This window comes from Linepithema humile, chromosome 6, assembly GCF_040581485.1.
Source record: "Linepithema humile isolate Giens D197 chromosome 6, Lhum_UNIL_v1.0, whole genome shotgun sequence".
Taxonomy (NCBI): Eukaryota; Metazoa; Arthropoda; class Insecta; order Hymenoptera; family Formicidae; genus Linepithema; species Linepithema humile.
Window position 1 is genome coordinate 28,229,747 of NC_090133.1, and position 26,475 is coordinate 28,256,221.

The 26,475-nt window shown below is 39.1% G+C and overlaps 2 protein-coding genes across 2 annotated transcripts; both read right to left on the reverse strand.

The window, feature by feature from the left end:
- Positions 1–102: 102 nt before the first annotated feature.
- On the reverse strand, positions 103–1,418 carry LOC105671407 (THAP domain-containing protein 1-like). The gene is made up of 4 exons (XM_012365555.2): positions 1,189–1,418; positions 895–1,084; positions 626–820; positions 103–544 (listed from the first exon to the last, which is right to left on the reverse strand). The coding sequence occupies exons 1-4, from the start codon at positions 1,257–1,259 to the stop codon at positions 335–337; spliced, it is 666 nt and encodes a 221-aa protein (XP_012220978.1). The 5' UTR covers positions 1,260–1,418; the 3' UTR covers positions 103–334.
- An 819-nt stretch (positions 1,419–2,237) lies between these two features.
- On the reverse strand, positions 2,238–25,149 carry LOC105671406 (putative phosphatidate phosphatase). Its single transcript, XM_012365554.2, has 8 exons — positions 24,690–25,149; positions 16,474–16,625; positions 12,653–12,757; positions 12,300–12,502; positions 8,032–8,089; positions 7,254–7,430; positions 6,799–6,900; positions 2,238–2,680 (listed from the first exon to the last, which is right to left on the reverse strand). Exons 1-8 carry the CDS (start codon positions 24,751–24,753, stop codon positions 2,591–2,593), a joined length of 951 nt encoding a protein of 316 aa, XP_012220977.1. The 5' UTR covers positions 24,754–25,149; the 3' UTR covers positions 2,238–2,590.
- Positions 25,150–26,475: the final 1,326 nt, after the last annotated feature.

Genomic DNA, 26,475 nt, shown 5'->3' on the forward strand with positions numbered 1-26,475 from the left:
TCTAGACATTTAAGTTCAAACTGCAATCAAATATATATTTCAATTCTTTTAAATAATAATTAATATTAAGTATGTGTAAAAAGCTGTGAATAATGCTAATAATTACATAAAAAGAATTGATAGAATAATTTATTTTAATAACTTCTATATTTATTACATATCACTATATATTTATATATTTATATACACACACTCGCGCGCGCGTCCGCGCATACATTCACATCGTACAATAAAATTTTTATTTATAAAAGTTATCTTCAAAATATAAAACCATATAAAATTGCATATGCAAGAATTTTACATTCTGAGGATAATTTTTATATACATAAAAATTTTAAACATTCTTTTTTGCATATAAATGATCGAGGTGGTATGAGCTTTTCTCAACACTTTTAGTCTTCAAGTGTTTTAGCAATTGGCGAATACTTAATATTCTTCGTTCTCTGCGATGCAATTTCTTTTGAAGAATTTTAACTTGGCGACGTAATTTCTCTTCAGCTTCGGATGGCGCCAATCGTCTTGGTGACATTTGTGTAGCCACATTCTAACATAAAAAATATAACAAAGTAAATAAATATTAATCCAAAATTAATATGAAAATTGTATTATGAAAAATTTTACAAACCTGAGTCTGAGGAGTGCTTTGTGTTGCCTCATCAATTGGAGTTGGCAATGATGACAAAGGTACAATTGATAAGAACATTTTCGATGGCTGGGTATTATAATCAACAAAGTCGTTACAATGATCGATATTCACATCTTCTGATGTATCATGTTGACATTCCTGTACTGGAATTTCATCGTTCATGCTTGTTTCCTTCTGCAGAGAGTAACGAGAAAGTATTTGCCACGCTCCTTTTCTATAGTAAAACTGTTACTTTTAAAATTACTTACATTCTCGATTGTATCACGTGGAAATCTATTGGGAATTGCCTCCTTTTTCAAGTATCGCTTACCGGAAACACAATCGTACTGGGATTCTTCAAAGTGGTTACTACATATTCGAGAGTGTTTAGTAATTCGGTTATTTGTTGGTATAACCTGCAACCACTTTTTCAACAAGTCTTCATTTTTCAATGGAAAACTAAGAAATCAAGTATTAAAAAATTGTTGAAAGAGAGAGAGAGAGAGATTTCTTTGAAAATTGTGTGATGTTATACAAGTTCATGTGCCTATATAAATGTTTACCTGAAAAACGATAGGTCAATATCTGGTCGCCACGTTGTTTTGCAGCCTTCAACGCAACAAAATCTCACCATTTTAAATCACTGAAGACAAAATGGAAATTTAAAAACCTGAAAAAATAAGATATAGTCTTATATCTTATTGCGTTTGTGTAAAACCAAGGGCGGTGACGCCAGATTTAAGACGTAAGTAGCAAGTAGCACGAGGGAGGAAACACCGCACCATAAGCTACGTAGAGAGCGGACATATGTCTGTCTCCTGTTTCTGTCTGCTTTATTATTTACCGCTGATGGTAAGTGCTCTCTCGTCATTGCAATAGCTGACCAAGAGATGGCACTGTGTGTGTGTGGTTATGTGTGAGTATGTGATATGAATATATTTATATTATATATTTTTTTTTATTGGAACCGTTCTCCTCAATCATAAACTATATAAACAATAAACAAGACGTGCTGATGTAAGAGTATTTCGGTAAACGGATTTCGATCGTTATTGAATTTGTATTTATGTTAAACAGGAATGAAGGGCATATATGTTGAAAGTTATTCCGCTATTTGACTTGTAAGTTTGATAGCTCGGCTTTGCATTGATTAAGATCGTCAATTTCGTTTGATTTTGTCAATTAATACATATACACATTAATTATTTGTAAAGAAAATTGATTTCTAATTCATTTGTACACGTATTGACCCAAATAACAATTCTTGCGCGCAAAGTTTGCGCGTCTTATGCAAATAATCTGTGTAGCAGTTTGCCTGAATTTTGCTCGTGGGATATGTTTAGTCGTGTATAAGTCGTGTATTGCTCGCAAAGTGCAAGCGTTTTGCAAGTGTGCTAGCATTTTGCTACCGCTATGACAACGCACTGGGATAAGGTTTTGTGTGCGCAGTATGAGCCATTTTTGTACGTGAATTGTTAGATATTTATGGGCATAATGTTTTCTGGGGAAGGATCGCGCGAAGATCTTAGACGTTACGCACTATATAATTAAATACTTGCAGAAAATACTTGTAAACTTTTCATTCTTCTTATCAGGAAATATTCTTCAAATACACTTATATCAATAATTTTCACAAATAAAAAACAGTCTTATTGTATATAAATAAATCTCTTTTTCTGAATTTGTACATATTTTTGTAAAAACTTTTCCACTGCTACAGTTACTTTCATAAAATTGACCTTTAAATATAATTATAAGCTTATACAGGTACTATAGTCATATAAATGCGTGAGGTAGATAAATGCTTCTAAATTTATCCAACTCTAAACAATCAGCAGTTTTATGCATTAACTTACTATAAAAATCTGATTCTAGTTCTAATTCACATAACAGCTTTTATGAGTTAAAACAAAATTAAACATATATTAAAATTATGTTAAATATATTGAGTATTCATATAAGATTCTAACTAGAACCACGTCTACGCGTATCCTCCGTGTTCTCGTTAATTCCACCATACGTTTGAATTCTCATTTGCAGTGGGCTCGATTCGTCCTGCAAATAATAAAAAGATATCATCAAATCAAAGTAATAATAAGATATAATTTTTCTTTCATATGTTTACGTCTGAAACGTCAAAAAACGTTATGTGTGTGAAACCAGTTTATAAAATATATTGTACATATTAGTGATGAATCATGTAAATGTATGACTACAACTATTATTATAATTTGTACACATAAGCGTTGCAATTTTATTATAAATATTTTTAATTCTAATTTTATTACGTAAGCTGAGTCATAGAGTCAAAAGCTAGGATTTTATGTTGTAAATAATAATTGCGAGCAAAAAAATCCTAACTTTTGGCTCTACCAGCTTGTGTAATAAAATTATAATTAATGTATTAATTCAAAGAGCCATATTTATAAAATAAATTTATGATTTTATATTTTTATTCATTTAAATAATTGTAATTTGTAATTAATAAATAAGTGCAACAAAATACATCTTCACGTGCGAAATAAATATATTACATAAATACAAGCGTGTAATAGCATAATGCGTCAAGCAATGTCATAAAAGTACCTGAAAGAACACATTGAGATAATAATGCAAAGATAATCAATTTGTAATAGCAGAGTTTAAAATGTGTCTTACACAAGCAACATTTATAATATTGTATCTATACACAGAACATTGCAAGCCAATTATTACTACTAATTGTAAGCTCATATACTTACAGTTGCTCCGTGATCTTTCAAAATTCTCGTAAATAAAATTATTCTGCATTTATACATCTAATTTATCCCTTCAACGTTAATCAATTTCACGTACAATAATTATTGTTTTTTCATTCGACTTGTAAGTATGATTTAAAAAGATTTGCAGCACACCGCATAAAAGTGCGTTGAAACTCGCGTATATAAAAATTTGGTTGCAGCAGTAAACAGCTGTAAAGATTGAATCGACTGCACAACTTAAACATTAATTGCGGGTAGCCGGCCGTGAAAAGAATTCGCTCTCTGACTTCAGGGATGATGCATAGTTTATCTCGTGAAGATTGCAGCGGGCGTAGACGTCTTTTTCGATGATGTGAATGTAAATCACGAACACAACACGACATGTGATTCATAATTCAATAATTTATTCCTACTATACAACGTTTATCGGCAGAGTTGCCGATGTTCGTTACGTTTCTCGAGTCGTTCTTGATGTTATGTAGAACGATAAACAAGTTTCGCGTAATTAACGTTTCTTACAAGGATCGTAATACAATTTCGTTTGACGAGTATATAGTATAGTATAAGCGCGTATCGTTGAGAATTGTTAGATTAATCGTAAAACAGTTTTTGGTCTCGTAGTAATATGATTCCTACCGACTCTCTACTTTTCATACCGTTTATATTATTTCCTAGTACAATCAGACGTGTATTATAATAACCCACTATATGAGATTACATATCTAAACGGAAAAGTAATTGGCCAATCAATTAAAATTGATGTTATTCACAACAAATGTGGTTGATGTCGTAGAGTCCGGCTTATATAAACTGTAGATTAAAAATTAGATATACAAGGTGTTCCAGAAATCTTAATCTTAATTTATACTCCTTAAAAATATGAAATTATTTTTTCCTTAGAAGAAATGTTTCAATATTTGATTTTAAGTATGTACGTATGTGTGTGTGTGTGTTGATTAAACTTGGAATGAAAATTCTGAGGCAATAAAAAAATTCTTTACCTAAACGAAATGGATTGGAAAGTTACTGTCGCCTTGACATTGTAATCCGAAGATAAATTCCTGATCGATAACACAATCTACCGTTAAAATTAAGATAAGGAATAATTCTAGGACACCATGTATTAAGCGCTTATCAAAAAATAAACCATTCAAACGTAATCGTACCATTATCCACGCAAAGAATGGAAGAAATGCGTGATATAAACATTGCGAGGAAAGTAGAATTATAACAATCTTCTCTCTACTTAACTGAATAATTAAACTTTCGTGGAACGTTAAGATTTTCGGAGCGCTGCTCGAAAATCGAGATGACACTTAACAGTCCGACATAAGTATTATAATATGTACGAAAGATTTATATATAACAATGCGCGTGTGTGTATATATAATTTTTTATAAAATAAATAAATACTTCTCTAAATATCGATATATGCGAACGTACGACTTTTCCTATCGTGACTCTATATGATGGTCACCAAATACTTTCAATTAAACTGTGTCGCTGTCGTACACTTAAGGATACTAGAGCACCATATACCATGTATCGTCTACGCTAATCGAATATGTTTCAGGAATAATGACGTATGCACCATCGATATTCGCGCATCGATTAACGCCGTAAAAAGTCATATAGAAAGCCGACCTACGGCAAAAGTTGCTCAGTATATAAGAACTAATGTGTTATTATTACTCTAGGCATACATTTTAGAAATAAATCTTCAAATAGTTTAAACGATTAAACGATAGACTGGCTGAAGTTCTTCATTGCCGGAGTCTCAAAGTTGAATTTTTCCATCTACTTCTACGTACACGATTCGCAAGCAATGTAAAAAATATTCATTAAATATTAATTAAAAATTAAAAAATTATTCTTATAAAGTTTAAAGATTAAAATATATTTTTCAAGAAATATCCCATCAAATTCTCCTTCTATTTTCAAAAGAATGAATTTTTCTGCCTGGATCTTAATTGATCTACCTTTCGCAAGATAATAAAGTTAAGATTATCAGTAAAAATCATCGATAGAGTGATACAAATTGTATTATATACTATCGTTGACTCTGCATTGCTAATAACTGCAGTGTTAAATCATAACACATTTATAGAATGAGATCAAACTCGATTGAATTCTTAAAGATTATCAACATCTCTTTCCGAGTCTCTTTTATAATCCGAAAAGTGCATTTCAACACGGCTGCAATTCTACTACGATCTATCTGCCCTGCAGAATAAGCGAAACAAGATAACAAAATCTGAGCTATTAAAAAAATTCTCCTAAATACAACGTTTTTGAACATATCGTGCATATTTTACGCAGAAATAATTGCAATTATTGCAGGATATGAGCAAAAGTAATTGTCAAAGTAATAAAGTAAAAGATAAAATTAATTACAATTAAAATGTACATCCGAGAAAAAATTATATAATTGGCCAGATATAAATCTATATAATTGGTTATGAAAAGATCTAATAACATAATGTATGTAATTTTATATGATCATATAAAACATTAAATGTTATCAGATCTTTTCATAACTAATTATATATATTTACATCCGTATTATATCATTTTTTCCCGGACATTAATCATAAAATAATGCTTCCTATTCACCGATCACCAAATTATTAATACGATCAATTATAAGAACGATCGATCCATTATGCTAAGCGCAAAACGAATCAAAGCGTCGATTCGTCGATTAAAAATAAATATGTTACAATTAATGGAAATAAATATATCGTCATATTATCTAGAATGCTGTAAGTGCCGGCTGTGAAAATAATTTTTTTCTCCCAGTTAGGCCAACTTCGCGACAAAACATGACGTTATTTCGATCTTCCGCGATCTAACGAATCGCGAAAGACTTCACATGGACAAACATAAACATCTAAGCGCACATCTATCCAGCGCTAACAACTAAAAGACGAGGCATTAAAAGAAGTATTCGTCGCTCTTCGCTGCAAAAGAAGTAAACCGCGTTCTATACTAGGCACGTTTGCATAACTGATCGCAAGCTCAACAAAATATCCGCAAGCTCTAACTAACACATCGCACTTTCTTCTCTTCTCTTCTCTCACTAAACAAGATCCGTGTACAGTGTTCACGTAGAACGTGTTCTCGATGTTGGAAAAGAAAACATGGCGAAGATGCGGAATTCATTGAGAAACGATCCCAAAACGGTAAAGCAGTTTACCGTTTTGGAGTTAGAAAAGTGGTTCCTGAAGGTCTTTAGGACTCGTCCGGCTGGAGAAGGCTTACACTGACGCACGTGTCCGGACGAGATCCGATTTGATGCTGCCTCGTGAGTTTCGAGGAACCTCCCAGCTCCTCGGAGACAATTACAGAAGACAGTCACGGCCTTGTTGCGGTCAGCAAGCGAAGAGCGAGCTCATTAGGTCAACAGTTGCGATTAGCAGTGCCATTATTCACCTGTGTGCCGCCGACGCCGGTTTCCGTTTCGTAGTCGACAGGTCGGTGCTTTTCCGCGGAGCGGTGCTTTTCTTCCTCGAAGAGATCCGCCACACAGTGTGACTGGAAAAACACGACACGTCAATCGCTCGCACACTGATCGACACGACATTACGATTGATTATATCTGATCTCCTAATTCTGAAATCGTAATACTGTAAAATAAAAATTTTACAATTACAACGACGTCATAGCGAGATTCGATAAATGTGCGTAATTCGTGTGCATTGCAACATTTCTTGTCCAGAATTAAAGTATATTTTCTTCGACGTCAAAATATTATTAAGTCAAACTGCGGTCGGTTAAAAAGAAAGAAAAAAGAGAGAGAATTTCGCGGAGTATTTTAACACTCGAATACTTAAACTGTACAATTCTTAAAATTATTTGTGCAAAACTGGCACTGATATGACGCTCACCATCACTAAAGCAACGATCGTGCCGAGGGTAGCTCCAGCGAGCACATCGCTCCAGTGATGCTTGTAATTGGAAATGCGTGTCATCGCGGTAAACCAGGCCATAAGCAGACACAGCAGTTGAAAGAAGTGTTTGAGAAGTTTACTGCCTTTCCACCTCATCCTCAGCTGAAGATACATCTAAAAGAATCCCGGACATTGCACATTTCTCAACAATCCTTTCCTCTTCATTTACAAAAGCTTGATCTATAATTATCAAAATACTTTTAGAAATAAGAAAAACGTAAGACGTAACGTCAGCTGAAGCTTTGATTAAAGAAGAGAAGTGATTTGTATCAATTGTAATTCATTTGCAAATGGAAAGCGACATTAATAATAAACTGATATAAGTCATAAATGTTAGAAGAATAAAAAAAAAAAAAAAAAAAATACAGCCTGCATTGATTTGCTTAATATAATGTAAATTGATAACAGCATAAAATCAACTCAATTTTCTCATTTATAACTCGGGCAAAAATCTTTCATCAAATCGCTGATTCAAATCTCGTCGATTGAATTTCAGTGACAAACGCGAATTGGATTTGTGGCATCGAGCGTATTAAATTTCGCGTATTCAATTATGCAAATCGGCTTCGAAGCGGCGTGAAGATCGCGGGACGATCTCGTCCCGCGATCACCGACACGCTCGCATTAGATCCGCGACGAATGATCGACGACGCCCAGCCGCGCGCATACGAATCCACGCAATTGCGCGACGCGCAACTCAAAAGCGACTACTTACCGCAAGGTAGATCATGGTGTAGGCCGAGAAGGACGAGTGACCGGAGGGAAACGATAATCTGAAATGATTGATCATGCTGTGTCAAGTAAATCCCATTTATCGATCGGGGCATGCGAGAAGTGACGGCGGCGGGGGGACGGCGGGCGAGGGATCGTCGTGTACGTACGCGCGTAATGGCTCGCTATTAATTTTATCGCGATTAATTCCGGGGCGTGCGTTGCGCGCCGATTACGATCGTCGAAGGGCTCCGCGGCGCAACCGCGAGCGGACAGTACGAAGAGGAGAGGCGGCGGACGATCCCGCGAGCAAAAAACGCAGGAGATTCGATACTTAATGCCTTCCCCCCCGCCCTTCCCCCCTCCCTCCTCCGCTCCCGAGAGACGCGCTCGTGAAAAAATTCGGTGGGCGCGCTGCGTTAATCAGGATCTGCGCGGCTCGCCGGTCCGGCGACTGTCGATTTTGATACTGCGACTCGGAATTATCGCAGTCGCGTTTGTCTCAGTTCGCGATCGCCTTTTTCAAACCCGAGACTTGTGTCGATCGCGAAGACGCGTGAAACACGTCCGAACGGAAGAATCGCGGACGAGTACCCCGATATTTTTGCGAAAGGAAGAATTACAGGACAGTCCCTCAACATGAAAGATCAAGTTCGGAGATGCTTGTAAAGATAAGACAATTGACGAACAGAGGCGGCCGCTGCTCTTTTGAAGTGCACATCTGCGCACTTACGCTGTCTCAAGGATCTCATAGACGACGTTGGTAAATGACGGAGGGGGAGGAGTCAATGAAAGGGCCGCGGTGATCCTGCTCGCCCTTCGTTTATTCCCCCTTGCGCTGCGCTCCTTCTCTTTTTGTCCGCCCGACGCGGTCCTTTCGGCCAACTACCGTGCGCGGGGGTGGACGACCGGAGGGCGCTCGGGCCATGAATGAATTCTCTGTACGGTGCGCGTCTATCGTCTCGATTCCTCAAATCTCTCTAGTATACACGAAACTGTCCCCGCTGCCGCGCCGCAGGCGAAGGGCGGATGACCGGCGGCCGAGTCGCGGTACGCAGCGCCGAAAGATCGCCGGCCTCGTTATTATAACACACAGATACCGTGCCCGTTCTTTTTGCTCGCTTTCACACGATAACGCCGCCGCCGACCCGCTTCTCTCTCCGTTCGTTCGCGCAGGCGAGAGCGCGAGCGACGACGAATCAGAAGAAAGACGAACGCGCCGTGACGTAAGCTCGCTGTGGCCGCCGCTGGTCTACGCTCGAACGCGCGGAGTTTCTTGGACTCTGGAACCGAATGCCGAGGGAATCGAGGATGATCTCTCGATATAGCTCTCTCTCTCTCTCTTCGGTCGATCTCGTTTTCGAATCCGGATTAGAAAGCATCGTTTCGGCGTGAATATCTCGACGGTGGCTATACACAGTGAACTTGAATGCGTTCACATTGAGCAGCTATTAAAAGGGATCGAAGGAGCGGTCAATATAGAGCGCAGCTATACACTCGTTCACTCTGCTTCTCTTGAGAACTTGAGAAAATTAGTTCCGATTAGTTCTAGAAACTCAGAAGGCGTAACAATATCGTTTCGTCAGCTCCGAGTGTGGTTGAATTAGAAATAAATATTAGTGTAAAATGCAAAATGTAAAATGCTGTTAAACTTTTCTCTTCTCATTGAACGAAATTTTACCGACACGATATGTGTTGCTTCTGCCTTTGAGAGTCGAACACTTCTTATTTTACAGAATTATTGCAAGAAATTAATTTGCATGGAACTAAGTTCGTTCAATGTAAACGTGTTTGACTCACGCCTTCTTAATGCAAACATCGATTTCAACTAGTCTTATTGTTCTTCTTTTCTCCAAGACATTCAGCATTCAAGCGTGGTGCGTAAAACCAGCTCGGCAGGTGCTTGCTTCTATCACGTTTTCCCTAACGTCTAAAAGATAATGATGTACGCTTTAGAACGGAGAGTTATTTCGAGTAATAAGCCGTGCGTAACTCTTCGCGCTTCTCTTTTCGAGTCGCACGCGCGCGTCCTATGCTTTATTCCTTGTGAAGCCCATTTATCTTCTACCTTTCTCTTGCACTTTGCTTTTGTGACAAGCGTTCTGCAGTTTACCAGTAAATGGAAGACAAAGTTGCAGAAGAAAGGAGGGAGGGAAGAGTAACCGAGACCCTACTTTTCAGAATCTCCGCTTTCGTCTCTAATATTGTGACCCGGCAAGGCACTAAAATTAGTTACGGCATTGTGAATCAAATACGTTCGTTACGTAGATATCGCGCGTTTCCGACCGTTATTTCCAAAGGAATTCACAATAGTAGATTCACAAATTGTAACAATTTTTTGGAAGCCATAAACCGTGATATGAAACTATGACTTTAAAAATTGAAATATGATTTACTCCATTGAATTATATCTTAAAAAAGGCACCAGTTAATTAAAAAAAATAATTAACTGCAATAATACATCACAACGGCATCTAATCGACAATTATAACCACATGGAATCTCGATAAAGAATGCAGTCAAAATCGGTGTTCAAAGTGAAAAGGAAACGAGCAGCGAAGCGAAAAGTCTGTCGAATCTCACTGCAAACATGTTTGGGGCAGATCCAGCTGTTAAAAGGCGAGGGATGGAAATCGAACGCGCGAATCTTCTTCGAGCCGATCGTCAAATAGCGACAGTAAACGCGAATAATTCGGGCGTGTAATAGTGTAATTCCGTTGGCGAGGAAGGAGCGGGAGAAGAGAAGAAAGAACAACACGATCCGGCGTAAATCTCGCTCATGCGAATCACCAGCGGAGTTCGGGTAGGTCTGCGCATTGTCATTCGCTACCGTGGCTCTTTTTGTGCGCGCATTCGCATCCGTTAAAACCGGCCCCCGGGGTACGTACGCGTATCCGGGACGCGCAAAAAGGTTTCCGTCGGCAACAAAGCCCGCGCGCGCGCGCAAAATAATCAATTCGGGAAGCGATGCGACTAAGCTTGAACTTCGCCAGAATCAAACAGCAACGACGTCATTCCGGATGCGGGAAAAAGTTTCGACGAGTTTCGAGAAAATTCGGCGAAACAAATTTTCGCTCCAAAATTCTTAAGTGTTGTAATTTCTCTCAATTTGATTATTTTAAAAGTCACGACATAAATGTTCAAAATTGGTTTCCTTGCAACTTCAATGAATAATCTTAAATCTCTTTCCTTTTTTATTTTCAGGTAAAATATTTTGTGATAGCTTATTATTACAAAGATTCTTATAATTTACTTGATCTCGACAGATTTATGTGAAGACAAATTCATTTAATTGCGCATTTCTCCTCGAGAAGAGTCGAGGCTCTTGACGATATTTCTTTTAGGAACTACCGTCCGCTGAAGCAAACAAACGAATACTGTTATAATTAAAAAGGACGCGTATAAATAACTCGATAAGAAGCGCACGGGCAAACGACTGATAATCCAATGAGCATTTAATGAAAGTCAGGCGTCAGCGTGCCGAATCGATTTGAAACGACGAGCGCGACCGTCGCTCTTTTCGCGTTTGCCCTCCTTGATTACTGCAAATTACCGTTTCGTCTCGTGTCCATAAACTTGTCCCGCGCGACGGGACCCGCGGGCCGTTAATGAAGTAAAAATAACGATACAAAAGCGAGGGATCCCCCCCCCTCCCTTCAATCGCGCGCCGTAGGCCGTAATTGCCCGGCGCGCAATTGTTACCGTCACGCGATCTAAACAACTCTCGGGCGCGTGTTGTCGAATACCGCTTCGCCACGCCGCGGGGTATTGCCCTGAAAATCCGCCGGGGCTGGCCGCATCGAGGCCGAGAATAAAGCCGCGAGGAACCCGCGATATGCGCTGACGTGATGTAACCCCGGTTGTATAGCATCGTCCAGCTGCGCGGTCAAACTTTATTGATTCGTTATACGAGCGAGTCCACGTCACGACTCACGCGCGTCGTCGCCGCGTGAAACAGGAGCGAGTCTGAGACGAATTGCGAGAGGAAGAGAAGCTTGACGATCACGCGATCGATTCTTGAAATCGCGAGAATTTTGACTCGCGTGTTTGATATCTTAATTGCGCTCGAAATATCCGCATGTGCGTTTCAACTTCTCCTCGCGTATTTATTCATATTTATACGCGACAGGACGAACGTATCTCGAAATCCGCGGGATTTCGATCGAGAGGCCAGATAACGTTCGCGTTACGGCTAGGATTAAGATGCTATCTACATTTGCACGTTAATGAGAGACTCGGGAATGCGAGTCGCGCATCGGGTAGGCTTCTCACCTGACATCTTTGAGCAATTTGTCGGAAATCTCCGGCGCGGTGCATTCGAAATGCTCGATGTATCTGTGACGATTTTCGATCAGACTGCAATTGACGTTGGGCACGCAGAGACTCATGAAGTGCGGTCGCAGGCGACCTATGGTGTACTTCGCGATGTCCGTAGTTAAAACGGTGCAAGCCGCGCCGAAACCGAATACACCAATCTGCGAACATTGTTAACAAAAATGGAGATTAACGAAGCGTTAATCGACTTCGTGTGGCTAAAAGTTGAAAAAAAATGAGAATACGAATAGAGAAATTTTAATTTATTGCAACAAGTAGATAAATAAACCTGCAAAGTCGACAAAACGTACCTTTTCGTAGGCGTTCCACAGCCACGGAGGTATGGTGTATCCGAAAAGCACCTTCGCCGTATGTTCAGGAAAATGCCGCGCGTGCAGAAACTCTCCTACGATCATCTGGAGGATGAAAAAGGATCAAATCAGAATCGCTGTTCAATATAAAATTCTCTTCCGCGACTAACAGCGCCATTAACAATGAGAATATCGTTAAATTTCTCACGCACGCACAGCCGGTTATAATCTACGATATTAAAAAATGACCATTTGAAGTTTTGTCTGAAAAGCACCGACTTCAACTTGAAAGAATTGCTGCCCGGGTGTGTCCGACGCGTCCGGGACAGTTCGTGTGATTACACATCCGATACGATCTTTCATTTCGAGATCGCCTTACAAGACTTTTCAAGCGGCGAGAAAACTCCGAAGGCCGATCAAACGGGCGTTGCAGCTCTCTTTATCGGGAAGAGATGGGGAAAGAGAGAGAGAGAAGCTCAACCCTCTTTCCACTCGGGCTGTCATACTCTCCCCCGGCCAAAGCGGGTTAACCAGGCCAGATCCCGGATAAAGATCCGCCGGGTTTACGAGACACGCGTGAATGAAATACGACGAGCGGCCGTCCGTTTCTACCTGTCCTACCTGGGGCCTCTCTCTACCCTCCAATTCTCGGGGGAACACGTCTGTCGGGCAATCCGTTTTCCTCGGCGAGTTAGGGAGATAGATAATGAAGAGGCGGCCGGTTCCACGGAGAGATTCTCGCGGGATCTCTCGCCGGAGAGAAGAAGAAGAAGAAGAAGAAAAGACGAGGGGGAGAATGGAAACCTTCTCGGATTGCCGCGCGCGCAGGTACAAGAATGCGCGTACCTGTAAAACGTATAAAACCACCGCGCCCAAGAAACACCGAGAAGGTACGAGAGAGAGGGAGAGAGAGAGAGATACGGCCGGTGAATAGAGACGACCCCGATGCGAAAGAAAAGAATTGACGGCACGAAATAAACCAGCGTGAAAAAGTATCCATTACTCAGCCGAAAACGTCAGAAAAGCGTCAGAAATGCGAGGGGCGTTCGATCTCCTCGCAATTGCTCGCACGCGATCGCAGCAATCTTGATTAGTAATTTTATCCTCGTAACTTAATTTAATCTTAATAATAACAATTAACTTATCTACCGTGCAAAAAGTAATTCAGTACTTTCGCTCGCCGTTGAACGGGAAATACAACGTTGAGATGAGGAATAATGCGAAATAAATCGGAAATCAGTTGCTTAATATTTCGGGTGCTATAATTTGCTCGAACCGCAATCTGCCTTGAAGAATTAAACCGCGCGGTAAATTATTTTCTTAACGCCGAAGCCAATCGGCAACAAATAGATGAGCTTGTGCACAGCTCGCTGCACGGGTAGCCGATGCATAATAGCCGGTTGCCCCTCGACGAAAGGATCAATCACTGTGTAAATATCGTTGGACCGTTCCTTATTCAATGTTGATCCTTGAATAATACGCATTGTTTATTTTAGGCGATAGCGCGAGTGTTTCAATTGGAATGAGTTTAAATACTCGGAGCGTGCATTTGAATGCAAAATTGTGCGCGCACTTCAGCAAAATGTGTTCGAATTTAGTGCGCTTCTGAAAAAGAAAAATTCCACTCAATAATCCCGAGAGCCGTGTGCAAGACGAAAATAATCTTTGTGCTTTAGATTGTATCGTGTGTGCGAGCATAACAAGTTGATAAGAGTTACGCTGGAAAGAGGATTTGTCCCGCAGGGACTCCGCGAAGTTACCGAACAACGTCGCGTGGTAATCCGACGCGCGAAGAAAGGAGCTGCGATTTATCTCGGCTTTGTTCGTAGTAATTTATCACGCGTGCGAGCGCGCGGTTTATCGCGTTAAATTAACAGCGCGACGCGCTCCCTTCCCCGCGATGTAATCGCTTCCCATTTCCTCCCGGCATAAAATACGCCGGCTCGCTTAACGAAGTAAAGACGATTGTAGAATCCGAGAAGGATCCTCTTTCATCTTCTCTGCGCTGCTACGTAAATAAATGCGACTATAACTCGCGGGGGAAAGAGGAACGTTTCGCACACGGCGCGGCGAAATCATTACTCGAATAAACGCCACTTACCGTACATTTTAATTTCTAGCTTTCGCTAAAGTAATTATACCTGCTAGATTTACGACATGCGAGAAAACAGCTTATAAGGGGCGCGATAGCGGAGAATAAAATGTTAATTACGGAGAGACGAGCGAGAGAAACGTACGGCTTCGCGTTATGCGGCCAATCCGAGACTCATCGCATGTGCTTTCACGTCAAATTTGTGAATAACGTTTGTTTCGAAATTGTGGCAACTTTAAAATTGTTTATATTGTAGCAGAGAAAGCAAAAAGAATAGTTAAAATAATATGCAATAATTTTTCTCAAATTAATCTTTGTCTCAAGTGTCAATAATCTTATAATTACTATTTTTATTAACAAAACTTATCTGCTGTGTTAAAATATAATAAAAAATTGAAATTCTAGTGTTGACTGAGAAATTGAAAACGATAAATTACGAATTGGAAATTAAAAATTAAAAAGTTACGAAAGCTAGAAATGAAAAATTAGCTGTTAAAAGTTGAAAAATTGATTCACGCGTTTCAGGTTTTTGTAAGTTAGAAAATAAAAAGTTTTAGAATGGGAGAAAAAGATGGAAGATTGTATAACAAGTCCAAAAGTTACAAAATTACAACTAAAGCGAGCACATTCTTTAGTTTCGAGGCATGCGAAAGTAGTAAGAGAGCTAATATCGGAATGATGGATTGCGAAGATCCAATATTAGAGCAAGGAATTCATAGAGCAGTGAGAACTCAATGCTAGTCGTCGAAGCTGACTGGCACAGATTCCTAAACATTCGAGCAAGATGAAAAAAATACGTAAAATCTAAAATAGGCGCAAACCGCCCATAAAAACGGCCAATCGCTCTCGTAAATCAGGTTGGCGATTATCACGTCGTAAAGAGAAAAAAAAAATATCCCTCGAAAACCGACGAAAAATCACAAACACATTTGTCTTCTTTTAGCGTCCGACCGCCTTGACGTACAATTTTCGAGGATGCGTTAACGAGAGGACGGCATGCGCGGGCATGAACAATCCTCGCCTTCCCCCTTCCGCGGCCTCCGGAGGCCTCGGCAAAAATACTCGGCCCAATCGTACACGTGTACCACTCTCTCTCAGATACCGTAAATCGATTCCCACGACTACCGAAACTTTCAACGAATGCACTCACTTGCCGACCCACATGTGCGGGCGGCGCAGCGCGAGCGATCGTTCCGTATTCTTAGACGCCCACCTCGTTCCCTCCTCTTCGACGAGTGAAAAGGAACCTCAAAAGCGGCACGCGACAGGCCCTTCGAATCGCTCGCGATCAGCATCTGCTACTGATCACTCTGACGTGCGGAGTCTCAAAGGGCCGCGCCGCAGAATCGCGCAAGGATGCGACACAGCAGGTTCGAATTTTCAAGTTCGCCATTCCTAACGCTTTTGCTCTCTCGAGTCTAAAAATATACATCGAATTTTCAACGCTCAGCAGTCACGTTATTGCAGAATGTCATATCGTAATCGTATTTTTTTTTTTTTTTTTTTACTTTAATACCTACAATATTTTTCACACACCAACGAATATATCACGCGAAATTTTAACCCGCTGAACGACGCTCGCATCTCTCGTGGACATTTACACGTCGCGATGGTGAGAAAAAATCGCAACAAGAGAGATCATCGCTATAAACTATCATTAGGTGAGTACGTGATTCGCCACGTGCGCGTAATCTGGCGTGAGTAAACGACAATCGCAAGATTGACTCACCGTGCATATAGGAAGGAAAAGTCCGATGACGTACAGCATCGAACTCGTAACTGTAGAATCGTGAAACGGATGATAGAGTGATTCATCGTTGCAGAAGAAGCCACGCTTGTACGGTTTGCCGAATAGGAAGAACATTAGCACCGAGATCCCCACTGAAAACAGAACAAAACAATCTTGTTATTACGTCACTCGCTCGATATCGCCGCGCAATAATAATATCGTCAACTCGATTGATCTATCGCGATGATTGATTGACCGGGATTAAATATCTGAACTCCAAATTAACATGAAATTTATTGCACTCGTTGCACAATCTCCGGTGACGATAATGTTGTGACTCCGCCAATCAAGATGGTATGCGCGCGTTCGAACGCATTGAACCACACACAATATTCTCGATCCGCGTTCTTTAATCTTTGGCCGGATCGTTTCTGGTTGCGGCGTACATCTGCGTGCAGCGTAACATCTCACAATCGGATCATATGATAGATCTCTATTGTAATTGATCGCTTTCTCTCTTTTACAACTGCGCTTCTTTCAACCGAATTTCAAATAAATGTTATTCATAGCGTTTTCTTAATCCATAAAATCGTACGCTTTAATAATTAAGTAGTGAATAATATTTCCATCGATGTAAAACTATTTTAATATTTGACTCGTAAAATTGGCTTTCAAAGTTTATTCACCGAGTTTTCTTCTTTATTTTTTACGTATTTTTTCTTGAATGCAAAATATTTGCATAATAATCTCGATCTCGTAAACTGTCCTGTCACGATAATTATTTAAAAGTCCGTAAGATGAAAAATGTAATTGAATTTTTAATTCTATGCAGGTGACATGCTCCGCGGTAATCGGATAAAATTACTTTAGTCTACACATCAATTATAATGATTATAACAACCTCGTTACACAGCCTTGTTACGTATAATTTCTGCTATTTACGGATACCGTTTTCATAACTACTCTCTATACGTATCTCTTTTCCACTTCCCGCCAAAGACTTTATCAGTGCCGAGGGTCACGTAGCTAGCTGCTATTAGGGCTCGTTAAAGCGAAAATTGTGCGTGGCGCAATTATCAATCCTGTTTTCTTTCAAACCTTTTTTTCCTTTTCCAGAGTGAAATGCATGCTCGCTTGTCATCGAAGCATTCATTAATGTGCAGCTTTCCGGAAAATCATTCGAGAAATTACAGACTAACCTATCAATTTATTTACGTGAATTACATGGAAATCGAACGCTTACAGTCGATCGTTAAGATAAGTGATGCTGTCTCAGCAAAAACAGAAGTAACACATGTAAGCAGCTAACGACATTCGCGATCACTTACTTATGTAGTCCATTGACTATGTGCTTTGCAAGCCAAATTGTACTTCTGCAAAATTCGATCGCGATTACGATCTAAAAAAATGCCGCATAACAATATCGACTTTTTTTTTTTAAACGGCAGGACTGAACTTGAAATTTTTCATGGATTATTTACTATGTAGAATGCGACACCTTTTCAGCATTCTTGACTCGTAATTTCATTGAAAATTATACAATGGCATTTCAGTTGCCTTGAGAAATAGAAGAAATAACTGCGACTTCCTATTTTGCGAAATGTCGGTGCATTAGATTACTGTTAAAACTTTACTGATAAATTGTACAATGATATTTATAGTCGTTCTGAAAAGGGAACAACAAAACTAACTCGTGAATTCCTGTTTTGCAAAACGCTACGCATTTGCATAATAGCGCTTGGCTTTCTAGCTGGCGTCAGTTCGGTTCCAGGAGTGATAAAACCTTGATTGACAGATTCATCGCTTTCTATCTTTACTGCGAGAATGCTAAAAATAATTTATCCACATTCAGATAATACAAGCTGTTGTCAGAATGTTGTTATAATCATATTTATGTACAGATATAAAAATACGCATATGTGTTTGTCATACGTTTAATCCTGTTATTAATACTAACACGAGTGGTACAATTGGCGACGAGAGAATTTCTCGTAAAAATAAATATGCAATAAAACTCATAATTTCGAGAAAAAGTATAATCTTCCGATGCGGAAATTTAGCAGTAAAAGAATTAAGAAGATTAAAAGGATCAAATTGCGGCTTATATATTTTCGCAATTTGCTGTAGCGAAATATTAACAAGAATTGACAACAATATCAGTATTTGTCTCACGATAAGCACATAGTAATGTAAATAACTGACATGCAAAAATCTTCAAATAATCGCATAATAATAAAAGATATGAAATATTATAGCAAATTTACGATTATCCTATCGAGCGTGATATCTCCATCAGCTTTATCGTATAGAAATAATTCGGCATTTCCACTTTGAGATAAACGGTAAGAAACGGCAAATAGTTGTAGCAATGATGTTTCATTAATTCATAATCACGAATATCACATAATCTCTTCGACTGCGAGGGTCAAGTGTGAAACGAAGCATAAAAGAAATTCACGGCCTATTTATGGCTCATTGCGTCTTACACAGTTGTATTACGCAATAAAAAAAGATAATATTATTATTACGCTGTCAAGCGTGACGTCGCTTGTGAACATGACAGAAAAGGGCCAAGGACCATTTACTCGTCGAGTAATATAAAATAATGAACATTTCCGATTGAGACTTGAAGAAGTTCTAGAGATAATTAAAGAAATCTGATGAAATATATATGTATAAGTATGTACAAATTTTAAGAACGTAAGAAATGTAACGTAGAATGGAAAAAATACAATAATTGTTATAATTTATCGAAAACATATGTATAAATAAATGCATTATGTGTTCGTCGCGTATCAAGTCGTGTATCTGTGTTTACGTCATCGTTTTTATTCGATTATCGAGATCATCGCGAAGATATTTCGCCTTTGATTGTGATATGCTCAGGTGTAATCGCATTTTGATTTTCGAATGAATAAATCGATTATCATAAATAATTTAGCTACTATAGATGATTTCAATTAGTGTAATTAAAACGCTAAAAAAGCTTATAAAAATATTACACATATAAATAGATATTTAATGATTATCAAATGATTTACGATTAATCATTTATTCATAAACACATAATTAGTTGTCATTTATTATTTAATGATATATAATTTAATAGAGATATTTAATAATCAATAGATATTTAATGACAGATAATAGATTTTTAAGAATTAATCATAATGACGCATTTCTATGAATTAATATAATTGTCTTCGAGAAATAAATCTTGATAATAAATATTTCACATTGCGTACTGCTATGCGTGAAAAAAATATATCGCTTTGATCGCGCCGATGTGAAAAATACGAAAACGCCACGTATATAAATATATATATTGGAATGATAAACAGAATATCATAAAAATTGCTTATCGAAATATCGAAGATATCTTAGAAACGCGATAAAGTTTCGTGACATTCCGATTAATCATCATAACGGCCGTCCTTAATTAGGATGTACGCATATCATATACATGAATACAATGAATCCAGACACAGTAAATTACATAATTACTGATAATGCACACGCACTTGCGCATTTTTCACTGTAACGAGTGTAACATGTGATTGCGATATTGCTCTATCGCCGTAACAGATTTAGACCCGCCTTGACACCCATTTGTAGCATAGGCGTTCGCGTTTCGTCATCATTACAAATTTGTACATCGATGTGATGCCGATGACTCAACGGGAAGTCTCGATACTCTTTCTTACTCGCGAATAAAGTATTTCGCCGATTATACTTGAATTCCGTCTCTTGAAATATTGTTTCCGTCGCTCTCGACAGAAGCAAAAAAAAGAAAACATCTGAACAAAATTTCTTATACGAAATCTCATATCGAATTTAGTGTCATGCGTGGAAGCTGCTTAGACTCGACGGCGACGCTAAATTTTCGCAAAATTGAACATTCTTGTATTTGATCGACGAGAAACACTTCCCCGGAACATAAATCTGGTTTTCTCTCCTTCTCCTTCGTATGCAAATGTAAAAGTGCCCGTGGCTACTAACGACGTAATAGAGGTCTGAGAGCTGTTGTGAATCCTTGAAAGGAACATTTTGGCAACGTTAAAATTCCTGCAATCTCGCAGAATACGGCTTTCATTGAATATTTTCGTTTATAAGTTGCCGCATACCGGAATATTCACAAGCGCTTACAGATTTACATGGTAATTTTAAATAATTGTAAAATCGTAAAATAAAAGTTTTAGTTAAAATACGAAAGATACTAAAAAATAATTGTTTCGATAATTCGAAAAAAAATTCCTCCACACGTTGGATTTATTAACTTAACCAATTAGAGTATTTATGAAGAGATCAGCAGATAGAATTTTCAGAAAAATATTACAAAAATTTCAAATGCAATGATATTATAATTATGAAGATAAATAAAAAGGCCATGTATAATTATATTGCAATGTAATATTCAAGAGACAAAAATGCGTTTTAGAGCTCTCATGCAATTATACGCGACTTTTTTGCCGAGGTTTGCGCGATGAAATCACAGAGCATTAAAAAAATCCAATGTGTATGCGAAAATATTCAGTTTTTTCGTCGCGAAAAGAAACTTGTATCATGAAATATTTTCTTATAATAAAAACAACAGTAAAATGCGCATTAGTCATCACGCTAGTCATATTGCTTTACATAAAACGGTATTTCTTTCGTCATCTATATGTTGGTTTCATAAACGTAACAAAAATTATGCGCACTATTGCTTATTCTTATCAAGCCGCATTTAAGTATTATTACTTCAAAAAATAAGATATGAAAATTTGCTTGCAAACTGAACTCTACATGTTCGCTTGCGTCGCGAAGAAACGATGTTTCTACTCGAATAGTTCGAACTTGTACAATCCGCACGTGATATATTTAATCCAATATGTATGAGATTTACAAGTGCTTCTGTTTTGCTGTTTAAGTATAAGAAAAATACTATAATATACTATAAAATACGTATAAGAAAAAAGGATATCCGCAATGCATTTTTAATCGCGCAAAGAACTCAACGCCATTTATCTTTAACGAGTATGTCGCACGTATTAATTTACGATGTTAAGTAACGCACTTTCAACGGTCCGCTCTTGCGAACTTAATTGCTCGAGCCGTCGCCATTATCATCTCTGTCATTATGCAAAAGCTGGTAAAAACGGCGACGACGAAATAATCGTTAACCAAAAACTGACACCGAGAAGCCGCCTTCTCAAGGCGTCTCTCTCTCTCTGCTACCGGTTAGAGTAGACTTATTCCAGCGCTACACGCGCTATATATCACGCGGACAATCAGCCGGCATAAATCAGCCCGCGAACAAAATTGCATATAAGAAGAGCGGGACTGCGAAATACAAACACTATAAATTTTCGGCCGATCAATAAACAAAGAAAAGGAGGGAGAAACGCCGTGCGTGCGCGATTATCCCGAAAAAAGATTATTAATTCCTCGCGCGAGCGCGCGCGGCCAGTAGATAATTGAAACGATATCGCAGGGAGAAAGGGTGGATCCGAGAGGCAGGGGGGATCTAATTTAATAGACCAATGTATATTCATCACGAGGCGCGAGCGCGATTCTCGGACTCGGCGTTCCTAATCGGCACTTATCTTCATGAATGGGCTCGGCGAACATACTCGTCTCACGAGGCGGGCGAGTGCGCAGGTTCGGGCCTTTTCACAGCCTCTTCTCCTTTCGACCGGTCGGACCTGCTGCTCTTAACGAACTCTGAAAGGGCCCGATTATTGAGTCGGCAGCGACGAGAAATGGCCGCGTTTCGCGCAACACATTCCGCCCGGCGCAACGAAATAACGATCGGCCCGAATTGATTCTAAGCGGACCGGCCGTCGCCGCAAGTCCCGTTGCACATTGCCGTTCCCTTTTCCACCTGCTACCGTAAAAAAGAAAAATGTATCAATCGAGATGACCTCAGCCCGAGGTCTTTTCGCAGCGAACCCAGTGAGATCGCTTACCGCACGTTTATTTTTACCCGCGCGTAAACGTGAGAAACATTTCAACGTCGTGAGTGTCGCGTGATTTTTCCACGAAAACGGGAGCGACGGCTTAATCGGATCGCGTAACTCGACTCGTGTAATCTCGCAGTTCTGAATAACGTTATGCGACAATCAAAAATTCATTTCGTGATGACGGAAAAGGGCGGCGACTTAATGGATAAGTGGGACAAGTGGATGTCCTTACGTGTTAATAAAAGTGCTATAACAGGCTGTTAAAACATGTGTTTTTGAAACGCGAGTTATATAAGCAGAAACGTAAAAGACCTTCTCATCACACTTGATAATACTTAACAATCTGCATCGGCATGTTTCCTCACAACGAAATTGAATAAGAACCAAGAAAATATGAGCGTGTTTCAAACACGAGCTTATTCTAAAAGGTGTTATTATTTGCACGATAAATATCGGGTGTACGATATTAAGAATCATCAATCATCAAAATTATAAGATACCGAAAAGATCGCGATAATGACAAAATTGATATTGGTTCTTTCTTCGTACAAGAAGATTTAAAAAGATCATTGAAATCGATTAAAAGTTTTATCTTTCTGTCGTAATGAATTCAAATTAATTGTCTCATTAAATATTATTAAATTCGAGGCAAGAAAACTCACGCATTTGAGAAAAAAGAGTTATCGATTTTTAAATCTTAGTCTACATTATATATTTTTGCATAATAATACTTTTCTGTTTTTCACTTTCGTGTTTTCATCTCCATATTGAAAAAGCTGTACGCTAATTGTGCTGCATTTTAACATTTTAGCATTTTGTGCAATATTTTCACTTACTTCACGACGCCACAAATAGAAGTACAATAACACGCATCGCTACAAGTCTGCAGTGTTTCATATTTTAACAGGAAAGTCAAAAGTTGACGCAACCATTTCGCGAGATAAAGGCGCCGTACGGTCGCTCCTTATCGCAGAAATTGTGTCACGTTGGTGCCGCGAGACGAAATCGATCGAGCTGCACCGATCCTATTACAACGTGTGTTTTTCGCCCGCGAAATGTGTTTCCGCGAAGCGCATCGTAGCGCATAGTGCGTTAACCGCCAGTCATACTGTTATTGTAATGAGCGTGGCTGATAACGACATAGAAAAGATGAAGTGATATCGTGCATTTTTACATGATTACGCTGGCTCTAATGCTAGCTTATTAATGACGTATCTTTTGCATTACCTAAACGTTTTATCTGCACTATTTGCAATTATTAATGATATCATTGATCCACGTGTGATGTAAACTTTATATTGTGAATCAACGGCCTGATCGAATAGAATGAAATAAAAATATTTGCGAGTAAAAATAAAAAAAATTTTGGTACAAATATCGAGCTCGAATGTGTGCAAAATATATTTTATTAGTATTCATAGAAATTCGCAAAAAAAGCTTAAACATTATTTTTATTCCGCATTCATTTGCATTTGTTAAGCATAAACATGTTTCGTTCTTATTTCCTCGTGTCGCCTACAGATTGAAAATTTACATAAATGAAGACACTTCCTAAAGTTCTTCGAAAACCTGTGTAAATCTATATTTCAAATTATTAATATATCCTTCGTGATTTTACTTCTGAAAATTTATCTACGTTTTGAATATTTTATTCAAAGAGACACTGTTTCAATGACTGTATATATTGAAAATATATTATCTGTAAAAAAAGAATTTAAAAAATCTATGAAATGCAGATGACAACTACAGCAACTATTTTGATAATTTTCTCCTTTAAAAGGAAAAGCTTTGAGCGATATCGAACAAGGAAAGATTAAACAAGCCATTAGAGCCTTTACAGTGTAAATTAAGCAGGAGAGCTCCATTAAAGCCTAAGTGCTGCTACATTCCCAAGCAGCTAAGGGTTAAAATTCCGCGTACTTTCGAAGCGGCGTAACGCGCGCTCTCTCTTTTAGCCAGCATCTCGCGGATGTTCGTCTAGGCAATTCGCGGAAACCGTAGCGCGCAATAACAACACGGCGTCGAGAGAGCGAGAGAGAGAGAGAGAGAGAAGGAGCAGTGCTTTCTCGCGGACAAAACGCACCTGCCAATTTATCCCCCCGTCGTCGCGCGCCAACAATCAGACATCAAACGTAGCCGCGCGCGCGCGCGCGCGCATTTCGACGCCTCGAACTGTCAATCTAGGCGACCACCCGACGCGTAACGTGTTCACCGTCTGGAACAAATTCAACGACGGTCCCACGGTTCGCGATAAAGTTTTATGATTTCACTTACCGATGAATAGGCAGAGAAAGTCTATGATGAGCTTCCGTAGAATCAGCTTGGATGATCGATCCATGCTTGCCGCGCTTGCTTATCACGACGTGAACAAGTAGGAGCGATGACGTTAGTCCGCTGTGACGCTTAGGTGCCGGTGGTGGTCGACGACTTGATTTGGCGGCTCGGCGGTAGGTGCATCCGCGCGTGAAGACAACGAGAAGCGGACAGTCGCGAAGGCGTCGCGTCGTTGACGTTTCATACGCGTGGAAGCGCGCAGTGCAGAGCACGACGCATGCCGCGCGACGTTTCAGAGCGGACTGACCGAGCGACGCAGCGCGGTGCCCACCGTTCCGGCTGTCTTGTCCCCTTCCCTCTTTCCCCCTCCTAACCTCCTTTCCGCCCTCGCGTTTCCTCAGCACAATCGCGCCAACTCGCCGAGCCGCAAACCACCCCGATCGAGATCCGGCCGACAACTGACCGCGCTCGATAGAAAACACGCGCTATACATGCTCGTTACGCACGTGCTTCGAATGATGGCTTGCGAATAATGGCACGTAAACATGAAAATGGAGCGCGCCGATGAGATACCAACCGCTGAGGAGAAACGCGACCAGAAATGCGCGTCGCACACTGCGACGAATTGGCGGCGAGTTTCCTGCGATTTTATTTGAAACCGGCTTCGTTAAATGGAATGTGAATTGTTCGTTATTAATCATTGGTCACAATCGTGACTCGATATAGCGCCATACAATTAGGAATAAAAACAGCGAAATACATTGAGCGCAACACGAATGAATGAATCGCGTGCTACGAGGAAATGTCAACCTTCTGAAATGTTGGTTACCGAGTTAATTGAATTATTACGTTAAATGTGTTTATTATTAGTTTCCTAAATTATTTCTCGAACATAAACAGCTGAAATGACGCATGCTGTTTGTTTTGTCTCGCTTTGGGATTATCGAATTATTTTTGTGATCACAATCGCACTGTATTTTTATAGCACGTGACTTTATTGGTATCTAAAAACCATTTGCGCGAAAGTGTTTAAATGCAAAATGCATAAGTAGCGTAATTCCTTATCGTTTTTCCGTACCGAAAGAAGATTGTTAACCTAGTTTTTCATATGCACCTAATAATTGCCCTACAGCGAGGATTTTTCAGAGCGAGGATAGATAAGATTAAAATGTAATAGCAAATATTTTCCGTGCAAACAAAGGTGGCTTTACGTAGTCCATTAGGCTACCTCCACCTGTATCCTGACGAATATTTGTGGGGAAAATACATTAGGCTCTCGGCAATCATTGGCATACGCTCGTAAAGCATCGCAATAGATCCGTCAAATTAAAATGTGAGGATAGCGCAATCCGAGACTTCAAATATATACAGTGACATCGCGTCATGATGTCAAGAAACTATATAAATTTTTTTGAAACATGATGATTTTATCTCCACAAACCGTTGATAAGATACGTATATTGTGTACGAGAGTTGATTAAAGTTTAAAAAAATTCCGTTTATGCAAAACTATAAAATTAAGCAAAAAACAAACAGATGAATGTTTCTTAGAAAGTAAGACAGTCGCCTCAAAAACGGCCTAAATCATCATAAAAATTTACAAAATAATAGCTTTTGCCAAAACAAGTTTGTCTTATTCCATATACAAAGATTATTGAGTATAAACCAAGTTAACAATTTTTTTTTTATGTAAAAAATGATAAGAGATCATACTATGCATCTTTCACTGAAATACTATCTCGTGTAAATGGTTCTCATGTTCAAAAATTAAAAAAATATTAAGCTA

What these genes read in the sequence shown, in the direction of transcription:
- LOC105671407 (XM_012365555.2), bottom strand. Translation starts at nt 1,259, where the DNA reads ATGGTGAGATTTTGTTGCGTTGAAGGCTGCAAAACAACGTGGCGACCA. An exon ending in ATTGACCTATCGTTTTTCAG is followed by an intron (nt 1,085 to 1,188) that starts GTAAACATTTAT and finishes TTGATTTCTTAG; the next exon opens with TTTTCCATTGAAAAATGAAG. An exon ending in AAAGCACTCCTCAGACTCAG is followed by an intron (nt 545 to 625) that starts GTTTGTAAAATT and finishes TTTTTATGTTAG; the next exon opens with AATGTGGCTACACAAATGTC.
- LOC105671406 (XM_012365554.2), bottom strand. Translation starts at nt 24,753, where the DNA reads ATGGATCGATCATCCAAGCTGATTCTACGGAAGCTCATCATAGACTTT. An exon ending in CGATCGTTGCTTTAGTGATG is followed by an intron (nt 6,901 to 7,253) that starts GTGAGCGTCATA and finishes GTGTTTTTCCAG; the next exon opens with TCACACTGTGTGGCGGATCT. An exon ending in CCGGCGTCGGCGGCACACAG is followed by an intron (nt 2,681 to 6,798) that starts GTGAATAATGGC and finishes TATTATTTGCAG; the next exon opens with GACGAATCGAGCCCACTGCA.